Genomic DNA, 19,150 nt, shown 5'->3' with positions numbered 1-19,150 from the left:
AGAGTGTTTTGGAAGACACTTCCTCCTGCTTTAAAACCCTTTATTTTTATAGTATGACATATTGCTGTATTTTAGTGCTGACATTAATCATGAAATAAACTAAACCAATGATTTAAACAGTTTCTGTGAAGTTACTCTTTATTGAAGAAGATGGAGCCATGCAACAGAAAGTTCTTTAATTTAGTTGTAAACTCCACCTTATCTTAATGGTTTAATGTTTATTTTGGAGGATCTGTGAATTATATAATGCACTACATAATGAGTTATATCTTATGAAGGTAGAAATATACCATAAACTGGCAACTTTGTGATGCCTTGAACGAGCACTTTTTATAACATAATCTTATACAAATGTGTACTCTATATATATATAATTTTATAACCTGCATCCTTTAATTTTGGTGACAATAAGTTTTTATGTGAATGAGGTATTCACACTGAGACAAATGATGGAGAAGTTTTATGAATTCAATAAAGACTTACACCTTATATTCATTGACTACCAGCAGGCATATGAAAGCATTAATAGGCCACCCCTCCAAAAGATAACATGGGAGTTCAGTATACCAATGAAGTATTTTAGGGTGATTGCAGCTTGTTACAACTGATCAAGTTGACTAGTACACTTCACAAATCAGTTGTCAGCACCGTTCACAGTTAAGAATGGGCTGAGGCAGGGTGACACTCTGTCATCAGTCCTGTTCAACTTTGTACTGGAAATGGTGGTGTGCAGTTGGCTGTAACAGGATTATGGAAACGATTGGAAGAGAGATTATCCTTGCAGTTGCAGATGATGTAGTGAAGGTAGGTGAAACTCTGAATAAGATGGCAGCAGATACATCTTGATTTATGCTAGAAGCAAGCAAACTAGGGATACTGGTCAATGGTGAGAAAGGAAAATATATGGTAGTTTCTAGTTGACAAAATGATAAGGACACCACCAGTATAGACAGTCACAATTTCGAGAGTCAAAACATTCAAGTACCAGTGTCAATATTGTCAAATATAAATGGAACAGAGAAAGAAATTCAACAAAAGGACACTAAATGTGACCTGAGTGTACTACAGTTTAAACCGCCTACATACGTCATGCATTGTATCCCAGGAAAGCAAGATACATGTAATTAGTGCAACTGGTTATAATGTATGGTTGTGAGATGTGCAAGTACACAGGCAACAGAAGAGTGGATCCATGCTTTTGAGAGCACATTTGAGAAGACATGTTCTCTGAGCAGAAGTTGATACTCTCCCTAACAAAGAAGTAGTACATCAGCCAACTGGTAGATGTCCAACGGATCATCTGTGGGCAAGGTGGAAAGACAGAACTCTAGTGACCCTGAAAGAAACAGATCCAACAGCCAGGATTGAAGATGCCTGTGACAGAAGTAAATGGGCAAACATATGTAATCAATTTTTATGACGTTACAATTCTGTTTCATTATGATTGATGGACTGGATGATTATTTTGTTATATTTTGTGTTTAAGTATTTGTATATTTTTGTCTTCTGCCCTAAATGGCCTGTTTATGTGCAACAAATGACTATGATGATGGGGTATTCAGAATATAGAATATTAATTGTCACAAAGTAACCACCTAACTCAGGACAAAATTGTGACATGAAGTCTAAGACATGGAGAATAGGGTTAAATTTATCCATAACATAAGATGGGCTGACTTAGTGTTTCTTTATGGCACACAGTTATAACTTTGTTACAGATTTGCTCAGTTTTATGATTTTTGTTTCATCAATACACAGAAAAACATTAGTCACAAAGTCTGGCAAATTGGTGAGACTTATTTCTCTAACTTTCTTAAAATACAAATGATTGTACACCTATTGTGATTGAAACAAAATAAAAATGAAGAAAAATGGTAAACTACATTAAGAAAAGTAATTAAATAAAACTTCTACACACCTATTTACCCATCTGTTCAGTGGAACTGTGAGAGGTAGGGAAAAAAGGGGCAGGTCACAACACTTGCATTTAACACTATATTTTAAGCAAGGTAAGTAGTGCAAACTATTAGACATGTTCCAGTGGTATGAGAAACAAAAAAATGTTGTGATGTATTTAATACTATATTATGAGCAACTGTGTATTATTTTTAGAAATGAAGTTAAAATGTGAAAAATATTTTTTCTTTTTTTACTAAACCATTCACAGATATCACTAATTTCATTAATGAGACTTGTTATCTATATTTTAAATTGTCACACTTGTTTCTGCAAGTATGTGTGTAGTCACAAACTTACCCTTATAATCTATGGAAATAACTTATTTCACTCTCCAATGCCTGAAGGAAATTTAACTTTTATACAGAATGGTCTGTGGATGAAACTTATTTGTAACAACTTACCTTCAGTTAGTGAGCTCTTCAAAGTTATTGACAGTGGAAAAGAGATCCAAAGAAATTTTCAGAGACTTTTTCCACTTGCAGACAAAATGGCTTTGTGACAATCTCAAGTGTAGTGCACATACCTGTTGCTTCCATCGCTAATTGCAGCACTATGCAAGAACACACTGCAGCATATCTAAGGGTTGAACATTGATCCAACTTACAGTATTTAAGAACAAAAAGCTATTGTCAAAATGAAATACTTAAGTAACAAAGTTGCCCTGCTTTATGGTGTTCTTCTTTTAACATTTTCAATTTTGGACATTTACCTTTTTTTATTTTCTCCCTTATGTCACAAAATTTTATGTCGTGCAAGCTGTAAATTTATTTATTAATCATTTCAGCTTCTAGGAAGTTGTTCATAGTCGATTATTTCTAAATTACAGTGGTATGAAAATCCTGATTTTGATGTTTTCACCCCATACTTCAAACATCGAGAAAAGTTTCCAGATGCAGTGTTTCACTTGCTGGATCCACGCTCACAGTGGCTTCTATGGGAATACATACAGAGCCACATTCCTGTACGTATAAGAAAAAATCCACCATCTTCAGGATTCTTAGGTAATGTCTCCCTTCTTCACAAATTTAAAGTAACAAGGATATAATATTTTGCAAAATTAAATTACTCCTATCTTTTCATATGTCATAGTGTTTAGTAAAGCATTAATTAGTTCTTAGTTATGTCATATATTACATTTTATTTTATTTTTGTTGTTGTCAGAAACATCTTTTTGTACATTAAGTGACTTGCCTAGTGACTTCAAGAAAATGTTAAGGAAAATGACATAATGTCTGTTAATTAATTTCATAATGAAGTAATATAAGCATATTGTCAAATAATGGAAAATCCAGGATGGAATAATGACAATATTATAAAAAGGGCAGTTGCTCCTACCGTATAGCGGAGTTGCTGAGTTGCAGGTAGCAATAACAAAAAGACTGTCAAACAAAGCTGGCCTTGGTGGCCCCAGACTGTGGCCAGTGAATGTGTGTGTGTACATTTTCTAATTCTGATGAAAGCCTGTGTGGCTGAAAGCTTTGTTTCACAGCTTTTTTGTTGTGTCTGTCTGCGACTTGGCATCTCTGCTATATGGTCAGTAGCAACTATACTTTTCATAATATTGTCAAAAGTAAATTATCACTGTTCTACATGTTATTTTTGCATAAGTTGTTTTCAATAATTTACTTCTTACATTTCACTTCATGTGTTCCCCTCATTGACATATTAGTCCTTTTCTTTAGTCATACTTCTGGTGCAATGCAGCCCTTGTTTCTTTTGTGCCACAGTTCAGTTTGCAATACAGTCAATTTTCTTAAATTTGTGTCCGCAATAATCTTGGACATTATTATTTTGTGTGACAAAAGTTGAGCACTGTTTTTTAAATTGACATTTTATAAAACCCCAGATAATATACTTTGTATACAGATTTATTTTGATTATGGAAGCAAAGGAACTTCACTCTCAAAATAAAACATGAAATTGATACTCTTTCTTCTAGAAGATCTCCTAAACTCAGAAATATGCAAAAGATTATAGAGTTTACTTTTTATGTACAATCCTCAAAGGAGTTCCACTAAAATGCACTCTTCTAGGGCAGAAATATTGTGGAACTGTAGAATCACTGGCTCTACCCCCCACCCAATAACATCAGTATTCAGTATTCAGTTTATTCACCATTGACCACTTACAGTGGAATAGGTCTGAACATTAAATATATAATTAACAATAACTTTACAGTAAAGTTTTTACAATTTAATTCATTTTCTTTTAGGAATATTCTTATATACTAATGTCAATGATTATTTCAAAATATTCTGTTATCTTATAAAATGGGTGTTTGAGTAACCAGTCATAAACCTTATGTTTGAAAATATTACTGGTCAGTGACCGGGCAGATGCTGGAAGTTTATTGAAGAGTTTTAAACTCATTATTTTCTGTGAGTTTGCAGTCTTTGTGAGTCTGTGTCTTTGTATGTCGAAGTCCAGTTTGCCTCTGGTGCTGTGGGGATGTATGTTCTCTCTGATCTCGAACTCATTTAAGTTGCTTTAGACATAAAGCAGTGCTGTGTAGATGTATAGATTGACAACAGTTAATATCATGTGATTGATAAAGAGGGGGTGGCAGTGTTCCTTGGGCTTAACTTTGCTCATTATTCTGATTACTTTTTTTTTGAATTTTCAGAATTTCACTGACAAAGCAAGAATGTCCCCATAACAATATGCCATAGGAAATGTGTGACTGAAAGAGGCCAAAATATACCACCTTTAGATACTCATCAGTGACTACATCTGTCAGTCTCCAGATGAGATAACGCACTCTTGCTATTCTCTTGCAGATATGGCTAATGTGTTCCTCCCAGTTTAATTTTGAATGAATGTGGAATCCTAACAATTTTATTGATTTGCCTTTAACAGCTGTAGTTAAACCCAGAATTAGTTCTTGTGTTTTATCAGGATTACACAGGAGTTCATTAGAAGAAAACCAATCCATTACTAGTTCTAGTTTTTCCTGTGTTGCCTGATGCAGTTCTATTGTGTCATGGTGTGTATTGAGCAATGTTGTATCATCTGCATAACAGACTATTCAATTTTCTCCTACATGGTAAGGTAAGTCATTAATTGCAATGATGAACAGAAAAGGACCTAGGACCGAGCCCTGAGGCACTCCAGTCTGAACTTCCTTCAGTGAACAGCATCTATTTTTAATTGAAACAAACTGTCTCCTGTTACTTAAGTATGATTCAATTACATCCAAAGATGGTTTGTGTATGCCATAAAATTCCAGTTTTGCAAGTAGGGTGTTAGATGGTATGCAGTCGGAGGCTTTGCTAAGATCACAAAGTACGACTGACACTAGATCCTTATTTTCAAATGCAGTTAACACCTGGTTAACAACTTCAGTGACAGCAGTAGTGGTATTTTTACCATGTTGATAATGCAAACTGTCTGTTGGAGAGGAGACCATGCTTATCAAAATAGTTATTTAGTTGACTGTACATTACATATTCAAAAACTTTAGAGAAAATTGGGACAATAGAAACTGGTCGATAGTTTTGGGGCAGATGTTTATCTACCTTTTTAGAGATTGGTATCACTTTAGCAGTTTTGAGTGCATCTGGGAAATTTCCAGATTCTGAACACACATTGAAAATGAAAGAAAGAGGTTGACAGATAAGGCGTATTTTTTTTTTTTTCATTACATAGTAAGAAAACCAATAACAGTCCATACTTTTGGAGTTGGTGAATCTTGCCACAGTTTTACAATATCCTCTGGGGTGACAACATTCCAGTGGAAAGTATACATCCTATGGGGCACAGCACTAAGATGATCTAGTGCACAAGTGCCATTTTGCTTGATTTTGTTTTTCAGCTCATTCACTGAGGTTAGGAAGTAATTATTTACTTCTTCTGGGACCAAGCATTGCATCTTGTGTATGGGTTGGTGAATTATATTGGTTGATGATATCCCATGCTGCTTTACATTTGTTGGGAGCACTTTCAATGTAATCTTCACATGCTTGTTTTTTGGCCAAGGACAGTTTGTCTTTGTAGATTTTTTTACATTTTAGATAAGCTCTATAAGAAGTATTATCTAGCTCAGGTCCTTGTTGACAAGAATTTTTATATATTCTGTACAGTCTGAGCAGCTCCTCCCTAGTGAGAGCTAGCTCATCTGTATACCATTTTAGCTGTTTGTTTTTCTGTTTATGCTTAGGGCTACTTTTGATTAATGGTGAGCAGGAGTACCATAACTCTATGAGTATTTCCAGGAAGTTGTTAAACACCATTTCACCAGCACCCTTCTCAGGTTGTGTGTTGTATACAAAGTCCCAGTTAACATCAGATATTCTGTCAATAAATAAATTAATATATTCATCTTTCTGCCCTCTTACCCATGTGGCATTAGACTTGATTCTGACTGATTTGAGCAACTGATCACAGGAGAATATTAAAATCACTGGTTCATGATCAGCTTGGGCTCCACTGGCAAGTCTGATGTCATACATATCTCTAGAAAAATTTACTATAATATTACCTAAGCACACCTTATCCTGTGTTGGTGTGTAATTTGTACATTGTAAATTTAGTGATCTTAAGATATTAAAAAACGTTCTAGTAACATGTTCATCATTGTTGGCCATTTCAATGTTGAAATCGCCACAGATAATTAGTTTTATATTAGATTTTAGTATTTTCCTCATAAGCAGCTCAAATCTTTCGAAAAATGTATTTACATCTCCTCCTGGTGATCTATATAAGCTAACAATTATAGTATTCTCTACGTTTAGTCTTACACAGCTAAATTCTTCATCTAGTTCTGCACAGTAAGAGCTAACATCTATTTTAGTAAACATTGTACTATCTTTAACAAATATTAGGACACCTCCATTCTTCTTTCACTTCTACAGATAATGTCTCCAACAGCATACCCTTGAGGAACAAATTATTGTACTTGATCTTCTGTCAACTAATGTTCTGAGATACAAACAACATCAATGTTTTCAATACTGCAAAAATGTTCTAATTGTAATACTTTGTTCCTAATGCAGCAAATGTTCGTTTGCATCACAGTAACAGATTTATCTTTATTGTTTATTGTCTGTGAACACTCTCTCATTCGAATGTCACTTCTAACACCTAGTTCAAGTACAGGAGGTTTATTACCCACCAATTCACAGACTTTTATACTAAAAAATGACGTACATTCCAGGTATTACTCAAACCGCTACTTTCGTAGATTGTTTTATTCTGTGTGAGTCTTTCTGTAATTATTTCATTGACACGTTTGCAGACAAACTTTTTCCCTTCATTGTTTAGGTGGTGCCCATGTCTGGTGTGAAGGTTACGCTGCAGTTTACTTATATCGACCACAGCACAATTTGCGTATTCAGAGCACAGTTTCATTATTTTAATATTCGTTCTTCGAATTTCTTTATTAACGCATGAACTATAGATTAGATCGTGCCTATGAGTCACTGTAGCAACAACTGTATTCCTTGATTTATTTTTTTCGAGAAAGTTCTGAAGCACTTTTACGGAGACATCTGCTTCATTTTTCACAACATCATTTGATCCCATTATGCATATGCAAAGTCATTTTCTTGCGTGGATTTTGTTTGAATGCAAGGGTCTAAAAAGTGTTTAGTTCCCGCTCCAGGTTTAACAACACTGGTCACTGCTAAGTCTCGATTTATTTCTTGAAACATACTTGATAAATTCCTGCCATGGCTGTCTGTTAGAAAAAGCACACAGTTATTTTTACCCGTTGTTCCCCGTTTATCAACCTTTTTCCCAGAGTGATTATTCATTTTCAGCGCATTGTCTTTTGAATGGTTTGGATCATTTACACTGTCTTTAACACTGTCATTGGACTGTAGAACATCGTATTTGTTTTTATACATAAATGTAACTGCCGTTGCAAAGTTCGTTTTTATTTTTCCAGCTAAAGTCCTACTTTTGTGTCTCACTTCTGTCCACTTGGACGATTTGTGCCTTTCATCAGGTGCGACTCGCTTGATTTGTTCTTCGACCATAGTTCCCGATTCTCATTCTTGAGTGTGGTGATTTCGCTTCTTAAAGTGTTGACTAAGAATTGTAGACTTGAAACTCGTTCTCTTAAATTTGTTATTTCAACGTTACAATTCTCGCAAACTCCTTTTTTTAGCACATAACTGTAACTTTTTCTCGTATTAGAGTTACACACTTCTACACTGCCCTACTGCAGCAAGAACAACTGTATCCTTGCCAGATCAGTTCTCTGTAGTACGCAGTCTATGCTACACACATTGTGTGTATGTTCGAGAATGAAAGTATTCATAGTAAGCAACAGGAGTGCGAGTGATTAGTTATTGTTGTAATTACAACACCTTCTCTCCACTACCTACAGTGTCATACTATGTAATTAAGACTAAGTTTTAAAAAAATTACTATGTGCGGCTACCACAGAAGTTTCATTCTGGGAAGAAAAGAGAATTTGCCCAAGATATATACTCTATACAATCTTCAATAGTGTTTCACATTGAAGGATAAAACGATAGCTTATCCAACTTGCTACAATCAATTTTTACCCAGCTATTCCAACCCAACAGCGGTGTTCTGCTATCGCAAAATTAGCCTTTGTCTCATTTAAAGAGAGGGCTAGGTAACAGTCAGGTCTGACAATTCTATGGACTTTTACATCATTTCAGAAAAAGTAATAAAATTTTTACATAAGGATTTCCTCCTATCATAGGGTACTGCTTAGTAAATTGAAAAGGTAAACCCATATTGAAAATCAGCAAAACCTTTTTCCATTGCTCTTGACTTTTCAACAGCCTTCTTCCTTCCTACTTTCTAATAAACGATTTCAACATAAATCATTACAAGTAATCTAAATAATCATTACACAAAAATTTTGATCTGAATTCATAGTGTAAGTATTGACAAAATTATGTTACACTTGAGCAGTTTAATAAAATATATAAAGGTGAACATCTACAAACACTTATAAACAATAAAGCAATCATTGAAATTTTACCACTCTGGATCATTTTAGGCTGTTAATGACATGTTGAAATTAGCAGAGACATATCACTCTGCTGGGAATGTGGAAGAGACAAAAAATATGATAATTAATCCATATACAACTTTTGGAGTAATTTCTATATGGGAAGCAATTCTTCTTTCAGACTCTTCATACAACAAATCATTTTCAGTTCCTTTAAAACTTGTTTCTTTTATTATCTCTTTTTCCCTTAAGGTTTCCATTTCAGTTTTTAACAGATTGATTGATACACCAGGGTCTCTGATGCATGTGTTCTCCTCTGAAATAAGTTGGTTACAAAACAATAAATCTGTTGTTACAACCCTTTCCTTTAAAAGATTCACAAATTTCCCCAAGTTTGTCCCAAAATCTTTCAAATTTGTTTTCCCACAGTAATTTCAGAATAATCTTAAAAAGTCTCTCCCTTCCCCTCCACACACATAAAAAACTTAATTGCCCAAAGCATCATGACCATTTGTAATGTTCGGTGATTCGCTTACTCCAATGGGCAACAATGGTCTATGAGATACAAATGGATCACTAACCCTACCCTCATTTGAAACTTCATCTTCACCATCTAACTTTACTATTTCTTCATGTAAGTAATTGGATAGATAACAAATCTACTCACCAAGTGGCAGCAGGAGAGCACACATATAAAAAGATATGACAGTCTGCTAGCTTTCAGAGCTAGTTGCTCCTTCTTCTGGCAGAAGGGTTGAAGGGGAAAGAAGAGGGGTGAAGGGAAAGGACTGGTGATGTTTAAGAAAAGGGGTAGAGTTTGGGAAAGCCATCTGGAATCCTGGTTGAGGGAGACTTACCAAACGGGATGAGAGGGAAAGACTGATTGTTGGTGACTGCTTATTCCTAATTTATTTCAATATAAACATCAGTAGCAGCTTCAGAACCTTTATCACCACTATTTATTATTTGCATTATAATCAATAATGTTGTTTTCAGCCTGCTCAGCTCCCAGTGTCTAATCATCAGTATTATGCATAACATCATTAGTAATCACTACATCACATCCTTCTTCATTAAACAACCTTGCCCCCCTCCCCCCAAATTCAGGATCAACATTATTCTTATCTCCACTTCTTCCCACTTCATTACTTTGAAGTCACTTTCAACCAAACTGTAACTGTCTGCAACTACTTCTGTATCCAGACCCAAGTTTCTAACATCCTTTTGCCTATTGTCATTCTGTAACAGATCATTCTTTCTCATGGTATAGCAAAATTCACTGTTAAACTCGAATCTATTCACTTGGTGTAAAGTATTGTCGATATGTTTTTGTGTCATCTGACTGTAATTACTTTTAACATCCCAACAAAATTCATTGGTCTGATTAATATTTGATCCCCTTACCCAAAACTTATGGGCCTCATTGGAACAATCCTCAGTTTATTGCTTGTTTTCCCCTGTTAACAGGTATTTTTTGTGTTTGCACTTTAGTTGTCCTTTTCCATCCATTGTTCCTATTGTCAGAATTGCCTCTCCAATTTCTGTCTCTACCATTTCCAGTACAATCACTTCTCATTCTACTGTTGTGATGTTCATTTCTAAAATTTCCATATTGAGTTTTGATTTCATCCCGCATATTGATGATTTCTCTGACTGAAGTTTTGTCTATTAACACTCTCCAAAATCCTACCTAACTTGTCAACACATTTTTAAAAATTGATGCATTGAATCATCCATTTCATCAATTAAATTCCATTTTAAGTTCTCAAGCAATCTCCTTTTCAGTGGCTCAATTTGTGTCATTTCATTAAAAGGCTGTCTAAATGTACTAATCTCTTCAATTAGATTTTGAAAAAGTTTTTCATATCCCCATTTCCTCCTCTGTAGTTTGTTCGATTTAAAAACTTGCTTTTAATTCTGCCTTGTTCAGAATATGATCAAAACTTATTTAAAATGACATTTTCAAACTCAGCAAGTGTTACCCACTGATTAAAGGTTTGGATTGCCCAATATAAAACTTCTCCATCAAGAAATATTTTAATGAATTTAATTTTTAAATTGTCTGTCATACCACTCATAAAGTTAAAGTTACCTTTAGAGTGGAGAAAGTCTGCATGATCTAAGATACCACCACGGTTCATTTCATTTGCTAATATATTTTGTGCAAGGCTGTTTTTATTTTATTATCTTCGTTTTTAATAACAGATCCAGTCTCCTTGAACTTCTGTTCACATTTACTACTTTCTTGCATAAACTCAGTTTCTAAGTTAAGAATCCTGTTTTCAATGTTATCCATTCCCTATAGATCAGTCTCAACAAAGACTTTTAGCTGTTCCATTTGAGTAGTATTTACTTCAATTTTACCTTCAGTTTCACCAAGGATTTCTCTACTTTCCTCCCTGAACACCATAAACTGTCCATTGGCTTCACCTGTAATTGATCACTTATTTCCATCTTATAAATTGAAACTTTTTGTTGTTTTCTAGTTTGAAAGCCTCAAGCTGTTTCTTATTGTTTTGTAATTGTTTACTAGTTTCATCATTGTTAAGTTTCATTTCTGATTCCAACTCTCATTATTTTCTTTCATATGTGTGGAAAGTATTTCAATCAGTTCTGCAAAGTTAAGATCCTTTACCACTTCTAACTTGCCGTGGACTGATTTAACAGATTTAACACAACATCTACATCCTGATTTTATTTCATCTTCTGTTTTTGCCATGTTTGTGCTCCCTTTTGTTTTACACACACAAAATAATGAAAAATAAAGTGCTTGAAAGACACCACACTGTTCTATAAACGTGATACTATACTTATCTCCACGTGATGCAGTCCAGTTCAGCAGCTGTTTCTGACAGTGGGACCTGTTCTCAATTTTTTCAGAAATTTTCAGGTTTCAAGTGCCTCCTCTTTCTTCTGCATTTGCCACCTATGCATCTTGAAAATGACATTTTCTGCTGAAAAATGCAATAATAATTAGTACTTCAGAATGTGATTATCAGGTACCAGCTGATGAACCCAAATACTAGTATAACACCCTCATACAATGGTAAGATTAACAATAATTGACAAGAATTCTAGCATACAATCATAGTGAATCATCACCAACCTTAAAGGATAAATGGGTTCCATTAAGAGAATGTTACTGGAAAAAGTCGATAAATACTCATCTACCCTTTAGTTGTCATCTAGGGGCTGTAATAATTTATCCAAACTTTTCATTATATAGGTCCAAGTTGGTTTCTTGAGAAGACTGAGAACTAATTATTTACTCTTGTTGAGTTATTACTATGTTTTCTTGAATAACCAAATTGACATGTCAGTTGCTGCAACCAGAAACATTAGTTTAGATGTATAAGACTTCAATATAGGCACAATCTTACATCAGTTACACTAAGCAAGATCCATAACTCTTTCTACTGCATGACTGTCACAGAAAAGATGATGTTAGGTTCACTATGGTGAAATCTCTTCATTACATCACTTTGACATATACATACCCAGTTTTGACCTTTGAGGATATCTATTGACCTTCACAGTCATATCAAGTCTGAGGGTGTTGAGCCATCCATGGAACAAAGCTCACATCTGGTATACTTCCTGTCATGACTTAATGATTCATAGAAATAATGTGACTGGTTGCTCACTCCAACATGTTTTGAAAGAATCTTATTGTAACAAAAACTGCCTTTGTATTAATGATTGCTATAGAAGTGCATAGATGGATCCCATGGCATACAACACAGGCCCACAGTGGGCAGAGTTTGTGCCACTAATCCACATTGGGTTGAGTCCTAGCTGAGGAGCCTGTACCAAAGAGCCCACCTAGAAGGGAGGTCACTTGGCAAAGGCATGCTCCAGAAGTAGATGCAAAGTGTCCAAGAGGGTGCAGTGATGGGCAGTCATGAAGTACTGGCAGTGCAGGGCTGTGACCTGGTCAGGTTGGCCCTATAAGTTACCAGAATACCAGAGTGCATATCAGATGCAGCGTGAGGCATCATATCCACACGAATGGTGACTGTGATAAAATCTTCATTTAGTCTGAGTCCTGCCCGAGAAGTTGAAACAAAAATCTGTCAGGAGGGGTTGCCTGAAGCAATGTGCAGGTTGCATTTTAGTCCTTTTGGTTCTTCACGAATTGTAAACCCAAGAATATGGGAAGTGTCTATCCCATAAATGAGATCATCTGCCACAAGGAAATTTTCTTTGTTGTAACTAAATTTTCCTAGCAAGGGCATCTGATAGTAACCATAGGTCCATCCGTAGGTTTGTTTCAGCTGCCTTCAAGGGCAGCAATCTGAAACTTAAGTAAGTTGACTGGTCTAGCAAGGTCACAGAGCACTGGTGCTGAGAAGTAACTGCACAGGGTGTTTACCTATGAACACATCTAAGTACACTTGCTAGCTTTCATCCTGAGACTTCTTCCCTTCTGCAGAGTCATCACTCACTTGGTACACTTCCGTTGATTGGGACATATACACTTAGAACCTGCTTTGACATATGTCTTGCAAGTGTCCTTTTCCTTTACACATGTGGCATGTCACATGTCGATACGTGCACATATTGTGTGCAAGGTGAAGGAACAATGTTTACAGCTGGGTAACAGCTCAGCTGCTGATGCTACCTGGACTGTGGAGCAGGTTGGGACCCCATCTGAGGTGGCGTGTAGTCCCACATAACCAGTGCCATGGAGCAGATCACTGTGATGTCTCCTTCCTCCATAAGCAAATTGTGGGCTGTGTGGGCAGTTTCATAGGCTTGAGCTACCCACATAACTTCCATACAAGATGGATCTCATTCCTGCAGTATGTGATCCTTCACTTCTGCATTGGAAATAAGATGCACTATAATGCCCCTAATTAGAGTGTCTGCATAATTCTACATGCACAAACATTTGAATTGCCATCCCTCCTTTACCTCTGTAGGTCAGTGGCCCAGTCTGCATAAAAGTGATAGGGGCACTTTTTTCACTGCCAAATTTTAACCTGGTTGCAATAAAATGTTTCTTCATTGAAAAATGTTCTTGCAATAGAGGAAACAATCTAGGTAACTCAAGTTCTGACAGATTTATTAACGGCTGTAGCTTTTGTATAAGCTGATATAGTTCATGATTTCCTGACAAGAACATAGACTTTTGTCTTTCTGTATCAGAAACTTGTCAAGCCAAAATGTGTAGCTGGTATTGTTGCTCATTAAATGGTGGAAAGGTTGTAAGTGAGAGTGGCGTGGGAGGCATTCCTGTTACAGTCACTAACACATGCATTGACTATTATATAAGTCCTGATAAGTCGGCACAGTTTGCATTAGGAGCTTTTGGAATTCTTCCATTGTTGAGTAACTCACACTCTCTCCTAATTACAAAAATTTTCAGAATCCATTTTACAAGCATCACAAATCTCGTCCTTGTTGCCACCTTTGTAAAAAAAGGTGATCTCCATGTACTACCAACAGAATTTACTTCCACGTGGGAAAAAAACCCACTTCCTTTCGTCTTCCCCTCTCCTTCCCTCTTTCCTGATGAGGCAACAGTTTGTTGCGAAAGCTTGAATTTTGTGTGTATGTTTGTGTTTGTTTGTGTGTCTATCGACCTGCCAGCGCTTTTGTTCGGTAAGTCACCTCATATAAGATGCTATTCAGAAACAGTGTTAAGTCTGTTTCAAAGCAATGTACAATCCAAGCTGTATTAGAATTCTGCACATTACGGATAGAGTACACAAAATAATGCTCAAGCCAAAAAGATAATACTCAACATGCACTCCATTGCTGGCATCATGACACACATAGGTAAGAATCAGGCCAGTCTGTCACTGACTTATATGCTGGAGTCTGGCATGGTCCCATCAGCGGGCATGTGTGAGAAACAGTGCCATAGCAGCTGACAGTAAAGTTGTGCTAACTACTTGGCTTTCATGGTAATGTAAAGTGGCACCAACACAGTTAGTATCTTTTTACAACCACACTCCTCATGCTGTGATACATGTCTGTGAATGTTACACTGCTTCTTGTAGACATGTCATGCAGTTGATACAGCAATATACCAGACAACTTCATTCATGATGTGGTAATGGGCATGATATCTCCTTCCTGTGACTCCGTCCCATCGCCATGCTGACCCACCTTACTGCACTGACTCCATACAATTGACTGCCACATACACACTACTTCACTGCCATGACCTATGTCAGCTATTGAGGATCTCACAACCTGCTAGCAGTTTTGCACCATCTACAGTGCTCTAAATTGACCATTGTGCCCTTTGAATGGGATGATTAATGTTTTGTCATATGGACTTAACAAAGCTACATTCTCCTGACACTACTCAGTGCTCAGTGCTTTCTCTATATTGTGAGTGTCTGGATTTTCTTACATAATATTTTACATTCCACGTAGTATGTTACATTACAATATTAGTTCATTTATTCTTACATCGTGTATTTCATGCTGGGACATTTTCTCCATTTGTTTCTGGTTCTCCTTATTTCCTGGTTCCGTAAGCGTTACACACATATTCACTTGTTATCACTTTCATTTTATAAAACTCTATCTCTTTATCTGGTCTTGATCAAGTGGCATCAAAAGAAAAAAATTATATGTAATAAAAACTTCCATTTCTGTGTTCTCATAGCCTTTATGTCCTTTGTTGGCACCAAAGGAAACTTCTTGAGCTATAACTTCTAACTATGAAAATGGTCATGCTGAAATGATTATACTGTAAGCAGAGTACAATCAATATATATTTTTTGCCCTAAATGTGTGGAAAGAAAATAAGGACATAATGTTAAACGTTTTCAAGAAAACTCAAAATTCAAGACTTTTGCAATGATATTCTTTTTGTTTGTCATGCCAAAGGCAGTACATCATAGTTAAATGCTCTGTAATTCATTTCCAGTCTGTCTGTTACACTTAAATACTTGAATTTCTTGTCTTTTATGAAAGTAGCTTTCTGTCTTATATATTTGCTTTGCAGGACTTGCACTATTGCTTCCACATTGTGCATATGTTGATCTGTTTGAATATGTGCCCTCTGTGCGACTGACAAAACGATGTCATTACTGGGATGTAGCTGAAGACCTTTCATGTACATTTGGTGTTTGGCATCCTCTGGCAGCAGAGAAGCTTTTAGCATTGGCTCTCAACACAGCAAATGATGTGGCTGTTTTCTATGATGGTTATGTAAGAGTCCCTGGATACAAAACATTGGGATGTTGATCTTGTTTATTTATGTTTTCTTAATAACTTCTTCTTCTTCTTCTTCTAACAACTATTGTTATTCACAAGAAAGAAATATTTATATATATTACAATAAATGATAATTTTCAAATTTTATTTTCATGAAATAGTTTTATAATGATATCTAGTTTGTCTTATGTACTGTATTGACACCAACAGACGCCTCAAAATAAATTCATGTTTTGATAACACACAGCCCCACTCATTTTAAAGCAAATTCCTCAAAACAGAAACATCTAGTTTGTGATCTTGGACAAATTAAACTAAAGTGAAGTGTACAAATACAAATTTAGTACCACTGTAGTGTTAACAGTCAGGTCACTTTATTCAATGAATTTACTCTATTTCCAAGGTGGCACAGCATTTCTTAGTAATGATTTGGGAAAATGCAAAATGAAATCAGAGACAAATCTTTAATGCAGGTGATATCATTAATTATACCTAGATAAAAACTAAAAAACTGAATCAGACAGACATTGCAAATTAAATATAAGGAAGAAAGTCATCATGTAACCTCTGGTGTGAGGTTTACCAAATGATGTATATGAGTATGAGTGTCCTTTTAAATTTTTTGAACATTTACAGAATTGCTATTACAAAAGATGAGCTATTGTCTTGTTGGTAACTTACAATTTGATAGGAAGTAGCATTGTGGTTATGAACAGTCACTGTCATTTCTGTGATGCACCAAACAAAATTCGTGTAGTTCAGTACTTTGTTAACACATAATTGTGGTCAATAGCAGGAAGGGGAAATATGTTTCATAACTTACGACAGAAGTAGTTTTCAGCCTGACTTACAGTAACAGACACCATAGTTTCTAGCAATTTCATGTAATGTAAATATCAAGTCTCATTATCTATAGGAGTAGTTTTATTTTTTATTTGGAGTATGGATTTTGTTACAGATGTGTACAGGATTTTAACGATGGAATGATTGTTTATTCATCATTATCGTAACTGAGTATGCTACGTTATGTTCAACTCATAACAATTCCAAAGGGGGTTACTTTATGCCCACCTTTTTTAATTATTGTAATCTAGGCATGTACTTTATATTTTAAAATTATGGAGGAAATATTTATTATTTTTACTGAATGCTTCTACCAAATTCTTTAGTTGTATTAATTTTTTGAGGTTAACAATCTAAAAATTGAAGTGTAATTGATGTGTAGTAATAGATGCAACATTTTACAGTGGATGCCATATTCAATATTTTCAGGTCTGGACCATACTTAGACATCAGAATCTCTTTAAAAAGTATGTTGTTAATAAAAGTCAATAACAATTAACAAAATTTGCATTTTTTTGTGGTGGCCATAAAGTACCCTCCTCCCATTTGTAGAATACATTATAAAAAAAAAGGGTGTTGTTATTGCTTGAGCTAATTGCATCAAGAGTAAAATTTCCTCAAGAAAACTATAAAATTATGAGACCTGGCTTTAGGAAGCAAAATATTTAGTAATACCAACAAACACATTTAACAGTAAACACTGTCCTAGCTTTCAGAACAATTAGTTCCTTCCTGAAGGAGAAGAGAGGAGAGAAGAGAGGGATAGGCCAGGGAGGGTTAAAAAGGAAGAGAGGTCACCCAGTAGAGCATTGCAAGCACATGCCCACCTGTGTGCTGTTTTCTCGGCAGCTGTGTGCGAGAGAAGACGAATAAATTTAGCACAGCTTAGTGGAAGTTGCCAAAGATATTTCACTGACTTGCCTAATGACACAACTGCTTGCATAGCCAAACGCAAATCATATGATGCACAAAGGCTGTGAAGTTCCAGTGTGTACAGGCTCAGTGCTCTCCCATAGGCCTTGCACTGCATTTTAACGTAGCTAATCATCACATTTCCTTAGCCATTTGGAAAATTTGACATGTCCATTGGGTCACACTCACCAAGTGCTTGCCCACTTGGAAGCAAGCAAGACAGAAGCTGCACGGATAGTTAGTGACGGGGAATAACTGCTGCTCACTTGGCTCACTACATGGTTACAGTGCTCAATTGCTCAAACACAGCTGTTGATAGGATTGTCTCATCCTAAAGTCTGAGTGACCTACCCTTCATCTTTAACCTCGCCCAATTGCCCAATCGATCCATCTCTCCTCTCTAAGGAAACAAGTAATAATTCCCAAAACTAAAATAGTTGCATATATTTTTGTATGTGCCTATCAATAGTACTAAATCTGCCATCTTCAGTCACACATAATCCTAATAGCATTTGCAACATTTGTGGTCTATCAAGCTGGGAAACTACCTCCAAATGGACTACAAAAATCTCCTGGGCTACAGTGCATCTGCATCATGAGGGGTTTTCAATATTCTCTCACTCTCTTTGAGCAGACTATTAGCCCTAGAGAAAAAATGAATGGGTCCTTTTTTGTAGGAAATTAAATGTACTTCAATTTTGTATTGGGATAAGTTTTCACTATAGGACACAGTTTTGGAGTTATTCAAGAAAAACATACGAAAGTGATTTTCAGGTGCACCCCTTTCCCCCCCTCCCACACCAATCAGGCATTCATGGCATTCCTCCTAACATTGTACAAAAATTTGCGACTGCGTAAGTTACTTCCCATATTCAACTATTTTTTTTTTCAATCTTGTTTAAATGGGCTCTTATACCACTGGCTTAGTTGACTATTATTAATTTAAACTTTCCATTGAGGGTAATGAAAGAAAAAAAGTGTTACTTAGACATTTTGCAAAAACAAATTACATTTAAAATTTGATATAAACAACTGTAGCAGCTTCATACTAAGAAGACCACACAAACAACACAATTTAGCTGTCAATTTCATGCTGTTAAAATCAGACAATTGTGAGGTAAAACATACACAAACATAAATTATACAGTTTGTGAGTGCACGACTAAGCCGATGGTATAATAGCCCAGTCAGTGAAGACCAGAATAGTTGGTCTGATTAGAATAGGACTCATGCTCTAAGGATTCTGCACAGACTTAACTGTTTGTATAGATTGTTCATTTATTGCAGAAATGATTTTTGCCTTTTATCAACATTGATACTTGCAAAATGTTG

The 19,150-nt window shown here is 35.7% G+C and overlaps 1 protein-coding gene across 1 annotated transcript in view; it reads left to right on the top strand.

The window, feature by feature from the left end:
* The window catches only part of LOC126457118 (beta-galactoside alpha-2,6-sialyltransferase 2), a 73,976-nt gene extending 55,355 nt beyond the window's left edge, over nt 1–18,621 (top strand). Inside the window, exons 3-4 of the mRNA XM_050093173.1 lie at nt 2,786–2,960; nt 15,852–18,621. Of these exons, the coding sequence (XP_049949130.1) occupies nt 2,786–2,960; nt 15,852–16,093 (417 nt within the window). The 3' untranslated portion in view covers nt 16,094–18,621. The remainder of the gene's footprint in view (nt 1–2,785; nt 2,961–15,851) is intronic.
* The last annotated feature ends 529 nt before the right edge of the window (nt 18,622–19,150 follow it).

This window comes from Schistocerca serialis, chromosome 2 (genome assembly GCF_023864345.2).
Source record: "Schistocerca serialis cubense isolate TAMUIC-IGC-003099 chromosome 2, iqSchSeri2.2, whole genome shotgun sequence".
NCBI classification, from domain to species: Eukaryota; Metazoa; Arthropoda; class Insecta; order Orthoptera; family Acrididae; genus Schistocerca; species Schistocerca serialis.
Note: the sequence above shows the minus strand (reverse complement) of the source record. Positions and strands in the feature narration are given on the sequence as shown.